Source organism: Macrobrachium nipponense, chromosome 31 (genome assembly GCF_015104395.2).
Source record: "Macrobrachium nipponense isolate FS-2020 chromosome 31, ASM1510439v2, whole genome shotgun sequence".
Lineage (NCBI taxonomy): Eukaryota > Metazoa > Arthropoda > Malacostraca > Decapoda > Palaemonidae > Macrobrachium > Macrobrachium nipponense.
The window spans coordinates 43,562,833-43,583,677 of NC_061093.1; the positions used below are offsets into that span (position 1 = coordinate 43,562,833).

The 20,845-nt window shown below is 37.9% G+C and overlaps 1 protein-coding gene and 1 long non-coding RNA gene across 5 annotated transcripts in view; one reads left to right on the forward strand and one right to left on the reverse strand.

The window, feature by feature from the left end:
- Window positions 1-20,845, forward strand: part of LOC135206930 (ionotropic receptor 25a-like) — a 57,553-nt gene that overhangs the window by 22,221 nt on the left and 14,487 nt on the right. For 3 of the 4 annotated variants that reach the window (XM_064238434.1, XM_064238432.1, XM_064238435.1), the window contains 8 exons: window positions 4,364-4,472; window positions 5,526-5,669; window positions 8,597-8,794; window positions 9,157-9,348; window positions 10,640-10,739; window positions 11,512-11,689; window positions 11,976-12,159; window positions 17,504-17,625. In XM_064238434.1, coding sequence (XP_064094504.1) covers window positions 4,364-4,472; window positions 5,526-5,669; window positions 8,597-8,794; window positions 9,157-9,348; window positions 10,640-10,739; window positions 11,512-11,689; window positions 11,976-12,159; window positions 17,504-17,625 — 1,227 coding nt within the window. Of the gene's footprint in view, window positions 1-4,363; window positions 4,473-5,525; window positions 5,670-8,596; window positions 8,795-9,156; window positions 9,349-10,639; window positions 10,740-11,511; window positions 11,690-11,975; window positions 12,160-17,503; window positions 17,626-20,121; window positions 20,244-20,845 lie in introns of all 4 variants that reach the window. The other variant, XM_064238433.1, reaches the window with a different exon arrangement.
- On the reverse strand, window positions 13,530-16,420 carry LOC135206931 (uncharacterized). The gene is made up of 4 exons (XR_010312849.1): window positions 16,263-16,420; window positions 14,777-14,969; window positions 14,402-14,523; window positions 13,530-14,089 (listed from the first exon to the last, which is right to left on the reverse strand). It is a non-coding gene; the product is annotated as an uncharacterized LOC135206931 (long non-coding RNA).

The window sequence follows — 20,845 nt, forward strand, 5'->3', positions numbered from 1 at the left end:
AAAGGTGGTATTTATGCCAAGAGATCCATCCACAGGTAAGCCAGTTTAGGTCACTCCCACTGATAATCTTCCTTTAATCCTCTTAAGTGTTGGTTGAATGAAAACTTTGTCAATGACATCTGAATCCCATGCACCCTTTGAGATGTTCATTACCTGTCTCTGTTTAATCAAGGCCAATTCCATCATCTGACTCTTGTACCGACAGTTGCTACTGTAGATTATACGTGACAAATTCCAATTTATTCTGTGATTATGTTCATTTATATGGTTGAAAATAGCTGAGTTCTGTTGTCCATACCTAACTGACCGTTTATGTAGTATTAATCTCTGGGGAAGTAATTTTCCAGTAAATCCAATGTAAGATTGGTCACAGTCCAGGCATGGGATTTCGTAAACGCCTGTGTCCTTGGGTGATGTCTTTTGTTGGACGTTAATCAGGGATTTGGCTAAGGTGTTTGGGTAAGTAAATGCAAAAGGGTTAGATATTCCGAGAGTGTGGGTCAGCCGTCATATATATATATATATATATATATATATATATATATATATATATATATATATTATATATATATATATATATATAACTGAATCAAGAAAGTTTGGAACGTGATAAATTCATAAATAAAGGCATAACCCACGAAGGAAAGATAAGCAACGGAGTTTCTGCAAGATATCTCGACTTTACTTAGCAGACAAATGACGTCGAGTCGAAAGGTCTTACAGAAACTCCGTTGTTTATCTTTCCTTCGTGGTTTATACCTATATATATATATATATATATATATATATATATATATATATATGTGTGTGTATAGTATATTTGTGTATATATATTTATGTATATTATATTGTAGATAGATATGTGTGCGTGTGTGTTTAAGTAAGCGCGTGCTCTCTAAAAATACCACCTGTCCAAAATGCACAAATCCATCACTACTCTTAATTCAACGAGTAACCAGTCGATTATCTGACATATGCGTGTGCGGACAATTTTTCGAAAAGTTTTTTTCCCAAAACTAAATAGTCGAAAACAATAGTTCGAATGTGTAATTGTTCGAATTTACAATTAATCGAAATACTAGATATTCGAATAAGCAGTTTTTCGGAATGAATATTGTTCGAATCCATGAGTAACGTCGACTTGTTGAAAAAAGCCCGACGGCAGTTTTGTATGTTCGCACTCTCTCTATACCCCGTCGCTCCCGTCCCACGCTCTCCCCCGGTCTCACCCTCCTCCCTCTCCCCCCCCCCACGGTCTCTCCTTCGCTCCCCCGCCCGCTCCCTGCGTCCTCGTCTCCCCTTCCACTCTCCTCGTCTCCTCTTCTCCCCCCCACTCCTCCTCCTCTCTCACTCCTCCAATGCTCTCTCTCTCGTCTCTCTCTCTCTCTCTCTCTCCCAAAGTGTTGTTATTCGAGAAACAACTCAATCGCATTGTTTGTATTTTAGTTACCTTAAATAAAAAAATAAATTAACATAAAAATAAACCGTTAACAAATCTTTAAAACCTTAAAGTTCCCATTGTTATTTTGGACGGTTTCCTATTTAGTAGAGAAGCTCTTAAACCCTATCATGGCTGAGTTCGTAAAACCAAAAAAAGGAAAGCCCATGTTATTAGTGAATGGACATTTATTTGTTAAAGACAAGCAAATACTAGATAAAATTTGTAAATGACTGTAAATGTCGCGCTACAACAGTAATACCGTTTCTAAAGAATTTAATCACGCAGGTGATCCAACTGGCGTAAAGGTTCGGAGATTTGTTGAAAAAGTGAACGACGACGCAAAAGGTCACGTGACTCCCCTCATTATATAATTGCAAAAGCACCTTCCGATCTTAGCGAATCTGCAGCTCAAGGATGACCAACTGTCAACAGTACTAAGCGCTCAATTAGAAGGGTTCGCTCTAAAGAAAATCGTGGACTATCTACGCCCAATCATGGGAAGGATATATATAGTATTCTCAGTCGACTAGTATATGAAGACTCAAAAATGAAGGTTTTCTTCTTTTTGACTCAGCCAGGAAGAAGAGAGTTTTCAGTCAAAATTCGAATGCTATTAGCATTGGCATTTATCCCAGAAGAAAGAGTTATTGAAACTTTAGAAAATTTAGTAGAAGAGTTATTTTCACCTGAGTTACTTCCGGTAATAGATTATTCTGAAAATAAATTGTGCAAAGATATGTTAAGAAAACTTTAATAAATTTAAACTAAATTAATCGTTTATTAACATTAATCCTATTCTCCTATATGGTCAGATAAAGTAAGTTATAGATTCGAATAATACTCACTTCGAAAAACTGCTTATTCGAATATTTTGTGTTTCGATCAATTGTATATTCGAACAATTACACATTCGAACTATTGTTTCCGAATATTTGGTTTAAAAAAAAAAACTTTTCGAACAATTGCCTTTCGAATAATGGATTTTCGAAAAATTGTCCGCAAATCGACACATGCGACTCTCACTATCAGCGCACTCGTTTGTATCCATAATAGCTATGAGGAAACGGTGACTATGTTTAATCGTCCACATTAAACGTAGGTGAAGGAAAGCGTGAGTTTTGCGACACATGACAGTAACTGACTCGACTTGCTTACCTAATATCTCATGAGGTGGAGAGGATTGCCGTATGATGATAGTAAAATGTTGGAGTTCTTCGTTGGACGAGTGGTTTACATGCTCACCCACTGATTCGGTAGTCCGGAGTTCGATTCTCCGCTCTGCCAACGTGGAATCAGAGGAATTGATCTCTGGTGATTAGTAGTTCACGATATAATGTGTTTCGGATCCCACTATAAGCTGTAGGTCCCGTTGCTAGGTAACCAGTTGGTTCCTAGCCACGTAGAACTATCTAATCCTTCGGGTCAGCCGTAAGAGTGCTGTTATTCAGCTCAGTGGTCTGGTTTAAGTAAGATATACTTTATGTAAATATGATGAGGATATGACAGGCGAAGTTTCAGACAAAGATTTTTCCTACTTAGTTAAGGACGTAGCTACGCATTTGATATTAAGAGTTACTAACAGTGCTTCATTTTTTCCTTAGAGCCAATAGAATTTAACGACTTATAAAGCGTTAACTTTCGATTCAAGGACGTAGCGACGCGTTCATTGTCCAACCCAAATATAGTAGGGCGTTTTGATTAGATAAGGGGCTGTTAATTGACAGTCTCCCTCTGACGTACGATGGCCCGGCCAGCAAACAATAGCCCCTGCGTACCTTTTGTTTTATTCATGAAGATGTTCTGGCGCACGGATCGATGCAGGACGGGGAGGACCTGGTGTGCGCTAAGAATTGGTCTCTTTGACTGCTGTTTGTCACCTAAGTAGGGCTGTGAACCTTCCATGAATTTGCCAAGTCATTAATGCTGTTTGAAGACAGCGTCGAAGGCATCACGCGTCTGAGAGTTTAGATTTCGTTTACAACACATACACTTTATGTATATATATATATATATATATATATATATATATATATATATATATATATATATATATATATTATATACAATTATAATATATATATATATATATATATATATATATATATATATATGTGTGTGGTGTGTGTGTGTGTGTGTGTGTGTGTGTGTGTATTAGAGAGAGAGAGAGAGAGAGAGAGAGTCTGTTTTTTGGATATACATTTTCATTCATTTTTAATGTTGTTACCCTTCCCCTTTCCAGAGATTGACTAATATAAAAAGTGAGACATCTGAAATAATTACGCATTTAGTTGATGACTTTTGTCAGCTCAGTTTCTTCTCTATAATAATAGTGTAATTGAATGGGCTTCTTAGCTCATTCGAAATGTTTTTCCCTTTGATACTGACCCATATTTTATGCGTTTTTGTTTTTTGCCAGTATAAGTTCAGCTTTCCATTTGCAGTTACAGGTTTACATTGGGAATGATTTTTTATTTAAATTTTGAGTTTCAGTGGCTGGAGATGTTTTCGCCATTTTTCATTAAAAAAATTGTTTTTTGCAGGCAGGGCTTTTCAGAGGATAATGTCGTCATAAGATTGCACCCAGAACATTATTTTTAGTGTAATTTTGTATCTGCTCTCGGAGAAAATGTAAATAAACCGATTTTAACATTTACAATGCCCTTCCCTGAATGTTTTCATTTTTCAAAGTATGTTTACCTCACATTTCTCCTTTCAGAACCTTGTGTTTCTGAAAGCTGTGATTTTGAACCAGGAAAAAATAATCTTCACGTTCTCCCTTTTTTTGTATAGTCTTTATACAGTCTGATTGCTTTCCAGGCGTACGTTGAGAACCGCTTTTTTCATTTTTGAAAATTTCGTCACATCCATAACTATTACAATAATTCCCGCATTTATTTATTTGTTTATTTGTTTATTTTGCAGCCTGAGTATGGTGACCGGTACAACGGCCGTTACGTTAATTGCACCCACAGAAAAAGTGTGCTGTACCGTCCGCGATGTACCTCTAGATTGCGCCTGTGCCACTTTAAATGTAAGTAAGTATACTCGGTTTTTTTCCATCTGTCCACCCGCCTGTGGTGTTTGCATATGGTAACACTGCGTTCCGAGCTTTAGATAGATACATTCAGCTTACATTAAACAATAATAACAAGTGCCTATTTCGAATATTAACGGTGTAATTCGCATACAGTACATTATTAAAACACTTTTCAGTTGAAAGTGTACACCCAGATATTCTTTTATTTACCTAAATCTTACACATAACGTAACTATCTAAAGCCCGGGACGCAGTGTTACCATGCGCAAACACCACAGATGGAAAAATACAGAGTATACTACCTTTGAACTGATTGCCGTAATTGAACTTCATGCGTTGTGCGCTGTAGGCATCACACAAGTTTCTTTGCAGCGTCCCTTCGGCCCTTAGCTGCAACCCTTTTCATTCCTTTTGCTGCACCTCCTTTCATATTCTTTCTTCCGCCTTACTTTCCACCCTCTCCTGAAAATTGTTTCTCTCTGTCATTGCGAGGTTTCCCTCCTGTTACATCCTTGTAACCTTACCTCACAGGTCCCAGCTCTTGGCCTTCGACCTAAATTATATATTCTATATTCCATTCTGCTCTGTGTAAATGATTCTCATATTTCCTGAAGAAATTCAAATGCACTCTTCATGTTTTAGCACGTCAACATTTTTCCCTGAATACGAGCCAATTTTATTGGAATACACATTATTATTATTTTATTTTATTATTATTATTAAAACTCTTATTCTTATGGAAGACGCTTACAAAAGTCATTGACTTGAAATTCAACCTTCCAGTGAAAGAAGTTACGGAAGATAATGTAGGAAATAAATAAAGAAAGAGATCAATCATTAGAAATGAAAAGAAGACAAGTTAATGAGTTAATGGATAGGTCAAAAACGATAATTCTATTTGCATAAACGCCATAAACAATTATGTACGGTTGTTAAAATCTCATGGTATAAATTATATAGTTTAAAAAGCTGGTAGACAAAATAAGAATAATTCTAAGGAAACTAAGTTATTCAAACAGCTTCTCTTCTTTTTTTTTTTCCTTGAAGATAGCGAAGCAATTGGTCGAGGTGTCCATGAGCAAACTGGCGCAGGCTCTGAAGACTTCTGGCGCCAAGGACATTTCGGGGACCTGCGATCAGGCCCCTTCCACCCCTCCTGCAACCGACGCTTTCTACAGCGCTTTGCGACAAGTAAGCTGACCAGTTTTAGCGAGGGACAGGACCTGCTGCATTTATTCCTTATATATATACATATATATAAGCATTCAGCTACAAATGTCGTTTAACATCCAATGCGCTCTACTTCGGAACGGGGGATTTGTACAAGAGATTCGGTATCAATTTATACCTTTCTTGATAACCGGAAAGTCTTACTCTAAGGCGTCACTGCGTCTTGAGTTCTCGTGTTCGGTGGTTCGAGCCCATGAGACGAACGTATCAGCTAAAAAATTCCCCTTCGGTTTACTCATACTTATATAAATGTATTACTGCGGAGGCAGTTCCTCGTTGGATGAGTGGTTTTCGCACTCGGCTACCAGTCCGGTGGCCTGAAGTTCGATTCTCGGCTCGGCCAACGCGGAATCAGAGGAATTTATTTCTGGTGATAGAAATTCATCTCTCGATATAATGTGATTCGGATCCCACAATAAGCTGTAGGTCCCGTTGCTAGGTGACCAATTGGTTCCTAGCCACATCAAAATATCTAATCCGTCGGGCCAGCCCTAGGAGGGCTGTTAATCAGCTCAGTGGTCTGGTTTAACTAAGATATACTTAATTACTTCGGAGGCAGAGCGAATTGGATATTAAACGACATTTGTAGCTTAATGCTTCTGCAAAAATAAATTTTGCTGTAATATTCGGGCTCTGTGATGTTTCAATAATTTTGATTAATATTATTCTACTGTTATCATTTTTATTGTTACGGACAATTTACTATGATTTTTATTATAATTACTGGGTTATAATAATTTTATTCTTTTATTCATTGCCACGATTATTTACGTCGCCATCAAGTTGTAATTAGTTTTATGATTACAATCAAGGTGAGATCTACTTATGATTTATATATTGTACTGTGTTTTATTTTTGGGGGGGATTACTCCCAACAAATTCTTCATGTTCAAACAAATATATTTTTGATTAATTCGAGTTCGATACCAGTTACTTTTTGATAAAATTGTGTTGTTTCTTCCGCTAAAGAGGTGCGTGCGCGCGCATATATTTTCAGTATTGTTGTGTACATTTGCTTAATTTATTATCACTGTCGATATTCAGATTAGTAATACTTTTGACCCTCGGAGGCCTCGAGTTTGATTCCAGGGCATTCCACTGAGGGGTGAGAGATGTATATTTCTGGTGATAGAAGTTCACGCTCTACGTGGTTCGGAAGTCACGTAAAGCCGTTGATTCCGTTGCTGAATAGCCACTGGTTCCATGCAACGTAAAAACATCATACAAACAAACGAACAGAAATATGGAATAGTTAGAGCCATTCCTCCTTTTTGAATATAGAAGCTATTAGGTAGTAATCACGCTGGATAACCCAGTAAGTGAGAAACATCACTGTCAAAGGAAATGAGTATTGATTCGTCGGGGGCGTTTCTCGGCCAAAATAAGCGTGTTGCATCCATCATTGAAGACCCCTTTGGTAGTCACTCCTACCAGGGTCTCTATCAACTGCCCGCTGGACAATATAGGACGAATTCTTGAGAAGCGAGTGGCAAATGAAGTGTTTGCTGGAATATTCATTAGCTCTGCCCTAATTTATGGCCTCTGCGCCAGGAATACTCGCTGGTGGTGAAGGGGATTGTCATATCTCAAGTTTGTCTCTTGAGTCTTAAGTATTATTGTTATTATTAGTATGTTGAAAATAATGGCTATTCCAGTCGCGTTTATTTTGCATAGAAGTTTCTCTATTCTCCTTATTACTGACTTTTCGTCTGTACTCGAGTTGGCTATGAAAACGCCAAACTTGAGTACAGAAGAAAAGTCAGCAATAAGAAGAATAGACAAACTTCTATAAGAAAAATATGCGCGACTGAAATAGCCATTTTTTCAATAAAACCTGAATTAATGAAGGTCTTCTTCCAGCATATTATTATGATGATGATGATGATGATGAGATGATGATGATGATGATGATTATTATTTGTTGTTGCTGTTGTTGTTTTGGTCATAATCACTGAAATGGACAGTTTCTTAGAAAAAGTTTGTTTATAGTATTTGATTGATTATAACCTGACGTAGCACTTAATGTTTAGGAGCTGACACATGGTAAAGTAACAAGTTCTTTGTCTCTGATATATTACCAGAAAACTATTACACCAATCTGGACCTGATGATGGTTTTCACAAAAGACACTTTGAAGCAGATCAGAACTAGTGAAACACACTGCGCTGAATATTGGTATCCCCGTTCGAGGGTGATAAAGTATTCCAGAATGATTTATAAGAGCCTCAGTGGCGTGCTCGGTATGGTGTTGGTGTGCCATCTCGATGGCCGCGAGTTCGATTCTCGGGCACTCCATTGAGGGGTCAGAGGTCTGTATTTCTGGTGATAGAAGTTCACTCTCGACGTGGTTCGTAAGTCACGTAAAGCCGTTGTTCCCGTTTCTGAATAACCACTGGTTCCTTGCAACGTAAAAACACCATACAAACAAACAAACAAACAAGAATGATTTATACACGTTATACTGTCAGATGAGGTTGAAACCAACGAGAAATTGAGGCGGAAAGGATTCTGCAAGTTTTTTGTTCTCAATATTTTTTCGCTCAAGAATAAAGCATTTGTTTTAATTCTTCAATGCGTATCTTGATACTTGCTGGATTATTACAGTTTCATCATTTCGGAACAGGGCAACGTCTTGTTTAAAGGTCGTATTTTAGATCAATATTTCAGTAACTCTTGTGTGACACCGTTTACTCAGTACGTATAATGATATGTGTGACACCATTTACTAAGTATGTATAACGATAAAGCTGCATATTAAGGTTGGTGACAAGCCCTTCGGACATTTTCTTTGTGCATTATTTTTCATAGATTCGCGCAACGTCGTTTTGGACTTTATTGACTAAATTTCCTAAAGGTTCACCTCTCCCTTTCTCAATCGTTCACAACAGGAAGTCGGCTCTTGGTCTAACGTGGAATGGAACACCGAAAAGAAGCAGGTTGTGCCGCAACTGGAGTTCTCTCTGACAGCAATCAACAGTTCCAGCAAGACGGAAATCGGCAGCTGGAGCACGCTCGGCAAGTTGGATTTAAATCCCGACTATAAGAACTCGCCCATTCGAAGGTTTTTTAAGATAGGCGCTGTTCTGGTGAGTTGACTGTAGCGTTCTGTTGATGTACTGTGAGTCAGGATGGTGCGGTTTTTTTTTTTTTTTAACGTTAATATGGGCTGGGGAAGAAGCTGTTTTTATATATGTTCGAGAATCTCAATTTAATCATTATTTATTTCGTTAATTAACCAATTCAATTTAAATTTTCCGGATTTTAGCAAATATTCCTACAATTGCATTGACTTTCGTGGTTATGAAGTATATTCATCCGCAGGCAGTCACTTAACATCTTTGTTAGAGAATCTTTTAACTGTGATATTAAGTTGGGCTGGAGCGAGCTCTGGCTTTTGCGCCTGTCCAAACAGCCCTTAAATGTAACCCTTCTGCCTTCCTTCCACCAGGCCCACCCGTGGCTCTACAAGAAAGAGGGTGGGTTGCCAGACGAATTCGAAGGCTACTGCATGTCTCTGACCAAGCGTCTGGCCGGCAGCATGGAGTTCGACTTCCAGTTCGTTCTCCCGGAGGATGGGCAGTACGGCGCCAGGCAAAAGAATGGGTCCTGGAATGGTCTCGTGGGAGACCTGGCCAAAGGGGTGAGTCTCTGCTTACAGTGGTTGGTGAATGGAGTGCAGGCAATCCCTGGCTTATGACAGGGGTTCCGTTTCTTGAGATGCGTCGTAAGCTGAAAATCGTCCTAAGCCGGAAAATCGTCATAAATCCCAAAGAAATCTTACTTTTAATGCTTTGGGTGTATTAAAAACTATGTAAAAAGCATTTCTATTGCATTTTTCATCAAAAAAGCCTTAAAATATTTATTATTTTGCATTTTTGGAGTCATATTTCTTTCATATTTATAAGCGGCGTAACCCTGGAATGTGAGTCATAAACCTGAACATAATTTCTGATGAATATAATTGAAAAGTGTCGTAACCTCGGAACGTCGTAAGCTGAACCTGTCATAAGCCAGGGACTGCCTTATAGTTATTGGCAATGTAAGTCTATGGTAAACGCGTGACAACAAATTTGGTAGTGGAATAGAAGGGAGTATGTGATTGAATTTTATTCATATAGATTTTTGGCATTATGCCAAAGCACTGGGGCCTATAAAAGGTTTGAATGGTGTAACAGGAGGAAAACCTCAAAGTAGTTGCACTATGAAACCATTGTTAGGAAAGGTTGGACAGTAATGTGGCAGAAAGAGAATGTGAACGGAGGTACCTTAAAAGGAATGAAATTAGTTGTAGCTAGGGGCCGAAGGGACGCTGCAAAGAACCTTAATAATGCCTACATTGCACCGAAGGAGGTGCACTGACGGCACTACCCCCCTACGGGGAATATGTAATATAGGCATAAAGCCAAGCACTGGAACCCACAGACTCATTCAGCGCTATGATAACAGTGAATGAAAATGGAAATATAATTAATGAGTTTTATGGAAATTAGATATATAATTAGTTGAAAATGGATGCTCTAATAATCAATAGTGGTAGTGGAAGAAGGTGGTAGTGGTTGGCAAGGTCCAAAGAAATGGACCTTGGTGGTTGGTGGCTCTCTCTCTCTCTCTCTCTCTCTCTCTCTCTCTCTCTCTCTCTCTCTCTCTCTCTCTCTCTATCAACAATTATATATACATTTTATCATAAGTTTATATAAAATAACAGTGAAAATGTGGCTCCATCTTATCACTGAGGATTATATGTAACTCGGGCTAAAATTGATCATGTTTCTGGTCACTAAAAAATTACTTTTTTACTATTAATTTGCATAAGTGCCTCTCCTAACCGGAGAATTTTAGCTGATCTTGTTCATTAGTATAATTATGTGTAAATGATTCAGAAAACTAATCTTTTACTTCACCTCCATCCTTCCTTCCTTCCTTCCTTCTAGCTGACAGACATCATCGTGGCACCACTCACGATGACGTCAGAGAGGGAGGAAGTGATCGACTTCGTGGCGCCATACTTCGACCAATCTGGAATTTCAATAGGTGAGGATCCATCCTTTTTATTGTATGCGCCTCAGTGGCGTGGTTGGTATGGTGTTGGCGTCCTACCTCGGTGGTCACGAGTTCGATTCCTAGGCATTCAGGGGGTCAGAGATGTGTATTTCTGGTGATAGAAGTTCACTCTCGACGTGGTTCGGAAGTCACGTAAAGCCGTTGGTCCCGTTGCTGAATAACCACTGGTTCCATGCAACGTAAAAACACAATACAAACAACAAACAAACAAACGCTTTTTATTGTCTATAGACGTGTTAACCTAAGGGGAAAATCCAGAGGCAAGTACTGTATCAGCATTGAATTGTATTGCTAGTGTAAACATTTCCTTTTAACTTTAGCTGGTGACCTTGTCATCGTTTATATGAGTGTATGTATGTATAAAAAAAGGATATACACAAGTTAAAGATAGCAAGCGCATGTTTACACTCAGTATTTAAGGCGAATAAGACCGAGAACGTGCTGGTAGATGACAAGAGTTACTGGTAAGGGACAGCCTTAATGTAAAAAAAAAATGAAACCAATTTGTGTATGAATATCTCGACACGCTGCTAATAAGCGTTCTGATTAGTGAAATTGCACGTCAAGTGCTTTATAAAGCGCCTTATACTTAATTTCACCAGACATTGAATTCCTCCACAATACGGCAGTTTAAGATTGTGACAGTGATCATCGTCTTGGTTTTCTATCAAGCCACCCCCTGCTAGGGGAGATTGCTCTATTTTTAAAAGTAATGTAATTGCCTACTTTCTTTTCATTGTAGTCATCCGGAAGAGCCAGCGAGAAGAAAGCCTGTTCAAATTCATGACGGTCCTGAAGGCAGAAGTTTGGGTGAGCATCGTGGCTGCCCTTGTTGTCACTGGGGTCATGATATGGCTCCTGGACAGGTACTCCCCATACTCGGCGCAGAATAATGCTGCCCTGTATCCCGCCAACTGCAGGTATGTGGATTTATCAATGACATTTCATGTAGACAACATGTTTTCAGGGTTAATATGAGTTGGCCTTATGACGGAAAACATTTTGTAAAGCGATGAAATTATCTTTTGAGCTTGGAATAAATGTCTATAATTGGTTCGTAATTTAAGAGTTTGTATTTATTGTTTTAGTACCCAGACATCATCCCAGTTAGCAGCGTGTGTTAGAAATGTTCTTGCAGACGCAGCTCGCGAGATCAAACGAGCTGATATACAAGTTGTTACACTCAAGTTAACTTTCTTTCTTCAGGAAGTTCACCCTGAAAGAGAGCTTCTGGTTTGCCCTGACTTCCTTCACGCCCCAGGGAGGTGGCGAAGCACCAAAGGCGCTGAGTGGCAGGACGCTCGTCGCAGCTTACTGGCTATTCGTGGTTCTCATGTTGGCTACGTTCACCGCCAATCTCGCCGCCTTCTTGACTGTTGAACGTATGCAGGTCAGTGAGAAATGGGCGTTTACTTTTAGTCACCATTCATTCAGGTTATTTTCTTAATCATTAGTTTTATGACAGTTAGGGGACCATGTTTGGATACATTTGGCGTCGTTGTAATCCAGATCTCGACCTAGCGTTGATAAAAACGAGATTCACAATAATGCAGTTGTTGATACGTCAAGGAGGCATTCGTGTTTGGGTCTCAATGAATTGGGTTGTATGTATGTATGCACGCACGTGTGTGGAGTGAATCGCATATCCGTGGACAGTGTTACAGCTGGAGCATTCTTTGCGTTGAGAGACACCTTGCGTCAAGATGATGATAGCTTGGTTTATTAGACTCAATTTCCCAGTGGCTGGTAACAGCCGACAATAACTACTTCATAAGAATATGGTCTCTTACTTTTGGAACAAATTTCTCACTTTAGTATAGAAACTAATATCTGCCCCAAGGTTTTCATGTATTTTTGAGACTTAAGGAGCAGTGCTTCGCTCCTTCCAGATTATTCCACACTATTGGCGACTTCGAAATATTTATAACTAGCGTATTTCATGCGTGGGCAGAGCTAGATTATATGGTAAACTCACGTTGATCTTAGCTACCAACATTTAGTTGTAACATAGTGGTATTTTTTCGTACCCAATTACATACCACCCCGTAATCTTACGATGGTCTGCAGATATTCACATCCAGTATTCCAATAGCTTTAGTAAACCTTTCTCACACCTGAAAGTATAAACAGGTGCTGGCAATGCTTACATATATCGTATGCCTTCTTTACTTAAGTTTTCGTAATGTTTATGAAAGGGAATTCTGCATTTAAGTTCAAACGGTAAAACTTGGCATTTAAAAGATTTTCATATTGCCTTGCGATCATAATACATGTATGAATTGAATACAGAATTTAGTCCAAAGGGGAAGCACTGGGACCAATGAGGTCATTCAGCACTTTAAATTGAAATTGCTAGTAAAAGTTTTATTTGAGGGAGGAAAGTAAGACGGAAAAAGGAATAGCAGTTAACATTCTGTTCAATGTTCTTTAGCCAAGATTCAAACAACTCCTCGGTGACCACGAGTCCGATTCTCGGGGATTCCATTGAGGTATGAGATGTGTATTTCTGGTGATAGAAGTCCACTCTTGACGTCGTTCGTTAGACACGTAAAGCCGTTGGTCCCGTTGCTGAATAACCACTGGTGCAATGCAACGTAAAAGCACCATACAAACAAAAATCAAACTACTTCACATAACATATCAAGCGAGTTCGAAGCAGCCATCCGAATTCAGCATTTAAAAAGTACCGAAGTTAGTATCCTCTACGATGCTCCATATGAATTTGGGGTCACGAGGAAAAATAAAAAGGTTTTCAACAAGTCCGTTTATGAGAACATCTTTAATTAGATTACACATCTTGGGACAAGAAAAAAAAAAAACTTTCCTTAAAGAGCAAATTATTAGTTAAAATACTTAACCAATATTTGTACTTCAGTTACATTATGATGCAAATGAGGTATAACTCAATTACACAATTAGAAACTCCATAAAAACTAATTTTAAAAACGTTGATGAATACATATATTTAAAATAAAGCATTAATATATTTAATTGTTAATATAAAAATCTTCTGCCTAGGACTTGACAATTTTTTCTTAAACTGCTAATGTACCAGGAAGAAAAAGCCGTTCTTCACAGCGACAAGAAACATCCTTTATTATCTTGTACCTTGGTGTGGAATAATCAGCTAACTGGCAACTTGAATAGTTAACGTTGAAGCTCACGAACTTATCTTTTCGGTACTCATGAATTCTCCATTCCATTCTGCATAGATTTGGAATGATCATTATCGGCGAAGAAGCAGAAGTAACGGTTAACGAAAAAACCATTTGGTTTTTTCTTTCGTCGTGTAGCGCTTCTGGGCGATGATTAGAGAAATCCTGTACAAAGTAAACATAAAAACAAAGTAAATTTCTCGGTAACTTTGGTGGTTGAAATTAACTTTTTAAGGAGTCATGATAAACAATGTCGTTATCCATGTAATTATCCAGACCCATAACACAAGCTGGCTGGTTATTATATAAACTTTTTTTTTTGCTTATCCTATACAGAGGTTAAGATGGATTTGTCATATATGCATAGATTGAGATGGATTTGTCATATATGCGGAGATTGAGATGGATTTGTCATATATGCTGAGATCAAGATGGATTTTCAGCTTATTTACGTTAATAGCCCAGTGCCAAGCTTACCTCGAATGAAGGTGCGTACAAGGTCCAGACTCTGTCAATGCATTTCTGTGCTGTCATATTCAGATTCAATGAAGACTGGTAATACTTCCACTCCGCCTGGGGCGACGTCTTCCCATTTCATCCTTGGTAGCAATGGACAGAAATTTTTATTGGTTTTCAAGCGACTGTCAAGAAATCGTGATCATAAATATGCAGTTTGACTACTTTAAACGATGATTAAAATGCAATTGAGATTTAAATAAGCCATGACCTTTTAGTTCAAAGGGGATAGAACTTTAAAACTATCACGGGATGCATATCCTAGACATCTTTATACAACTTGAATTGTAAAACTGGCAATAACTATGCATATTGAGAGAGACGGTCGGCTCTTACCTTATCTGTGGATGGTCGATAAGATACCCAGTAAGCAACGTAAAGGAAATAGTAACCGATCAGGCAGATCCAGATGGCCACATTGACCCAGTACAGGTCAAGAGATGGCAGTTCCATAGCGAGGCGAGAAAAAGAAGGGTCTTCATGAGAACGAACGGAGACAAGAGGACGTCGTCGATGGACAGCAGAGTGCCTGTTGATCAAGTTAGAGATGGTCATTGCTGGGTTTAAAGCATTTATGCCCATATCTACATACTTTAATAGCGATTTGTAAGTTTTAGGAGAATACTCAACGAAAAGTAGATCCAAGTACTCTGCTTCGGTTATTTCTTAGGAAATTACAGTTTCCTATAGCATTTGGTTGCTTATTAAGAATTTTTTTTTTTTTTTTTTTTTTTTTTTTTTTGGTAGATCTATATTACTATTCCGCGGCGACCTAGACTAAGGCAGTTGCAGTTTTTCTATGCAGTTTTACCTCCTGAACAAGAATTATAAGTAATATTTATTCGGACGACTGTAATTAACCCCCAGGGGCTCGTACTAAACACTGCGAAATACAATTGACGCCAGAAATTCCTGATGGCATTCGAATTCGAGGGGACGAACGATGCGGAATGCTTACATAGAAATACCATTTTTTTGTTGTCTACTGTAATTAACCCCAAGGGCCAGTACTAATCACGGCGAAATACATTGGATGCCCCATTCCCAAGTGACTGTCGTGGTAATTCTAAATAGTTCCGCACGGACTGCAAGGAACTTAACCTCGGATAAGACATCCACTAGGCATCGGGGCGTCCAATGTATTTCGCAGTGTTTAATACTGGCCCCTGGGGTTAACTACAGTCGTCCGAATAAATATTACTTAGAAGTCTTGTTCAGGAGGTAAAACTGCATAGAAAAACCGTAACTGCCATAGTCTAGGCCGCCGCGGATAAGTACCCTAGATCTACCGCTCTTAATTTACGCGCATAAAACCAAAAATTTGTTAAAAGATGATCGGAATCTTTCGTAGATAGTGACCAGCCGAAGGGTCTTGGAGGTCGTGACCTAGGACTAATATTTCTTGGGGGTCATTAGCTTTATGATATTTACAGTTTTTGTTTATCTTTCTACGGTCCTCACCAAAGCACTTTTACTAAATACGCAGCAAAGGTGGACACATACCGGGTTAAAACCCTTTGGAGGTTCACTATCTGGAAAAGATCCGATTATACGTTCAGCAAAGGTTTCAGCCACTAATTCCAAGACGTTGAAAATTACTTATTCTAAAACCGCGTTTCTTAAAAGTCGAATTCACGTATTTTCGACTTGCCAAAGTTAGCAAAGACGTTACTGGTCTCCAAAGAGTTTAACTTCTAGTTCAGTGTGATACCAAAATTACTACATACTTAACACTCAACCCTTTATTAGCAGTTAATGATTAGAGTATAAGAGTACTAACCTTTGGTTTGCCAAAATTAAAGCGAAAAAAAATATAATTTACCTTGAGATTGCCCCGATATGTAATTAAAATTTTGTAATTTACAATTGTGTAATTTTCAGATTAATTTACACATTGGTCAAGTCTTATATACGTTAACACCCACAAACTGTAAGAGACGAGGGCACGAGGTTCAGACAATAACTACCGATGCCATTCCACTCCCACTCAAAGAAAGTTCGTATAACCAGAAAGGTTCACTCGGAACTGAACCTTGTTAACTTGGAACTACCTTGTCTGTTCATCTTCAGTCTCTTTAGGAAGTGGAAACTACCACTTAATCGTTACCCCAATTCATTATATATATATATATATATATATATATATATATATATATATATATAGATTATTATATATAATATATATATATATATTATAGTATCAGAACCAGAATGCGCTCTTTTGTACTTGTAACATGATAACCAAGTATTTTGTTATTTGCAGCTTCCACGATAAACATTAATCGAAAGAATGTTGGCGCATATTCTCACTATTCATTTTAACGATGATTTAAACGTAATTTTTACTTTAGCAAAAAATGAAATCCATGCAGAATCCTGTATTGGATTGTGTTTTGCGGAACCACGCTCTCTGTTCCAGTACGAGTTACGGAGAAGTAGTAAGAACGATTAAGAACTGATTGCAACGGAGTGAAGCAAAGTGAGAGCAGAGAACGCGGGAATTCGAAGCAAGACCATTTTCAGTCACGGAGTGTGTGGATGAATTAAGTTGGTAGGTTTCGTATGCCAGTGAAAAAAAGGGTGAACGAAAGCTTGAGTGTTAGTTAGGTGTCATGTGACTGATTTATTGGTACGACAAACTGCCGTCGAACAGGAAATGTTTACATATGATTGTTAAATTTCATTTTTGGAGTTTCATTCCTTCCCCTCTTAATACATGGTGCGGTAATAATGATCGAAGCATTTATAAACATATATATATTATATATATATATATATATATATATAGATATATATATAAATATATATATATACACACACACACACACACAATATATATATATATATATATTATATATTATATAATATAATATAATACACACACACAATATATATATATATATATATATATATATATATATAATATATATATATATATATATATATTCGTACCTAGAGTAGTCACTTGGTGACTATTTTCACTGTAGCATGTTGCTCATCATGAGAAAAAAAAAATCTAGCGTTGTGAATGAAAAGAAAAGTCAATTGATGTGTAATCTGCAGACGCCAGTGAGTTCCTTGCAAGAATTGGCTGGCCAGAGCAAGATCAACTATACGGTCCTCCAGTCCACGTCTACGGAACAGTACTTCACCAATATGGCGGCGGCAGAAGAAGAACTCTATCGGTACTCTAGAGAGGCGCTGAATTGCGCCACTGAGTTTCAGAAAGCGTTGAAGTTGTTGCTTTCATAAATCCACTCGTTTTTTTATTTTTTGTGGACACCGTATTGGATTTGCCTTAGAACACTGTCTGGCAACCGTTTTGACCACCAGGTGCCAGTTAATGCAATTGTTGGGAGAGTATTTGTCGTTCATGTTAGCTTTCTTCAATTTTCATCGGAAGTATTAATATCATTTCACAGTAATGAATGAACCAGTAATAATTGTAAATTACCTATAATTTCATTTGTCTGTTTTCGCCCTAGAGCTTCGTGAATGACAGATACTACATAACCCCCAATCCACGTAATTTGAGACTATAGACGTTGAGTTGTGTGTCTTTAAAGCAGAAAAAAACGGTAGAACGTATTCTGTCTGTACATTTGGATTTGAAAGCATTCTTATTTTCATTTGTTTTGTTTACAGGATTCGTGAGTGATCTGATAAAGCTAAATTCACCATAAAAGATTTTTGCATGGTGACCTATGCTATAAATGATCGAGATTCGTCGGTATAAATAATTTCCGTTAAATTGTTTGCATGCCCACAAAAGTCGTATTTAAATCCTACTGTAATACTATACTGCAGTACCGGAGCAGGGAACGTAGTAAGAAATTATCTACGATCTTAGACATTCTCAGCATCTTTTGCCTTATTTGTCACCCTTTCATCAGACATTTTAATTTTACCTACCGACACCTGTGGTGGAAATCTTTGTTTTGTAGACTTAGAAATGTAGCAGAAGCAGGACAGTTATCATAACCCGATTTTTTCTGTTTTTTCTTTTTGCAGCGAATGTCTTCTGGGAGTTCCAGTGATTTACTTGAATCATTTTGATCTTTGGTGTTTTTTGTTGCCCGTTTTTGAGCAGAACTAAGTTGCTTATGTTTGCTATTTGAGAACACTGATTTTTAATCATTTCTTGGACCTCTTTTTGAGTTCAGTAAGTCATTTTTGTGACTTGATTTTTTTAGCATTTAGTTTTTTTTTTTTTAAGTGCACTAAGCTGCTATAAACTTGTCAAATGAGTAACATTTCAGATATTTAAACATTACTTTCTTGATTAGAATGAAGTTGCATTGACTTGGAATTCAGGGTCCATGTGAAGGCATTTTTATATTCCAGCATTACTGAAGCTTGACAGCCCTCAAAGAAGTTATACTTAAAGAAAACAATCTTTCTAGTGGCCAAGATCACAATCCTTATGGTACATCATCTAAACTGTTTTTTTCCATCTGTCCATCTGCCTGTGGTGTATGCGCATGGTAACACTGCGTCCCGGCTTTAAATAATATCCTATTTCGAATATTAACGGTGTAATTCGCATACAGTAAATTATTAAAATATTTTTCAGTTACAAATGTACACCAAGATGTCTTTATTTACCTAAAAGTTACACATAACGTAACTTTTAAAGCCCGGGACGCAGTGTTACCATGCGCGACCACCACAGGCGGATGGACAGATGGAAAAAATCAGAGTATAGTTGCGAAATGTTCTAGTTAAAATTACACTTTTATATTTTACATTTCATTCTTTACTTTCAAGTAGTAAATATAATATAACATTACGTAGTCAACGTAGTTGAGACCAGATACTTTTCTAGAAGCGAGATAAACCTATGAATCAGTAAAACTATTTAAACACAGAGCTCAGAACAGTAAGTTAGCAGTTTTACTTTGCAAGTTTATTTACCCATTTAGTCTCCCCTTGATGTTTATTTTGCGTTTCTGTTGAGTTACCATTTTTTGACCAGTAAACATTTTTTTGGGGTTGTACATTGTTATCAAGAAATTTGCTTTTGTTCATCTAGAATAGGATATGAGATATTTCTGTGGGTAATCATGTGTTCGATAGGTGCACTGGTGTTAGGTGTGTAGGGGACTGCATTAGAATCAGTTGGGTAGACTGATGTTGTTTACTCCATCATTTTTCTTATAAATTGTACATATTATTTGCTAACTTCTGTTTATGTGCTCCTCTTACCCTTACTATTGTACATAACTGGTAACTTCTGCTTATTCGTTCCTTTTTTCCCTCACTAATAGTACTTAGTTTAATCATTAAAATGCTCTTTCTTCCTACCCAAATTTATGGTTTATGTTTTGTCATATCTGTGTAGTCGCTCTTTCTACCTTTACAAATTAGACATATGTAGCAATCGCCTTACTAATGCCTTTCTTACCCTGAAATGACACTTTCCTCATTTCACCATTCTTCTTTTGTACTCATGAATGGTGTGTATTGAAGAATTTCTGAAAGTTATCCGACAATACCGACTGCATACTAGTTTTTTTGAAAGCGGGAACACGTGAGAGGAACTCATTAAAGATGAAGACAGAGTACTATCTCAAAATGTATCATGGACCCTTGAACAGTGTAGCGAAAACTGAACCCACTCCGATTACTACAGTAGGATGGATTGGTTAGGTCACTGAGCAAACATTCCCCCTTTCCTGCAGTCTCCTGTCCAGTCACTGGAGGCCTTAGCTCGACAAGCCAAGATAAACTTCACAACCACCAACAACACATCTGTGTACGAATACTTCAACAACATGGCCACGGCGGAAGAGGAGCTCTTCAGGTAGTGGCGGCATTTGGAGTTGCCCAGTGCGGTTATCAATTTGCAAGCTTTGACCCGGAACTTGTTTGTGGCGTCATTTTCCGGAAACATTAGTATCAAGTAGATTATATATATCCAGGAGAAAAGGGAAACCTAACCTCTCTTCAAGCAAGCTATCTAGACGAAAATCGAGGCAAATTATTATCCGCCTTGGCAACTCCAAGATGGACTGGCCGCCAAGTTTTGTTACATAGGTGTTGTCTCTGCAACTGATGTACTACTGTCTAAGTCTAAGATGTCTTGGATACGGTTTTCACACGATGGAAGGCCTTTCCATCCAGTCTCACAACTTTCATTGGTCTTGTCGCTCTACATTTCATTCCAGTTCACAGTGCCGAGTCCGTATGTAATGTATCATACACCAATGTTGACATCCTACACAGTGAATATGTTGCATTTTATCCTTTTTTCACGAAAACGGAAATATGTTCCGAGGAATTTTTCAGTAATGGCCGAGGAGAAGTCTTCCAGATACAATAATATACTTTCCTTGGAATTATGTGTATTTTTTAACGCTATAGGCGACAAATTTTCCATTGTCAAGGGTCTCTTGACTAAGGATG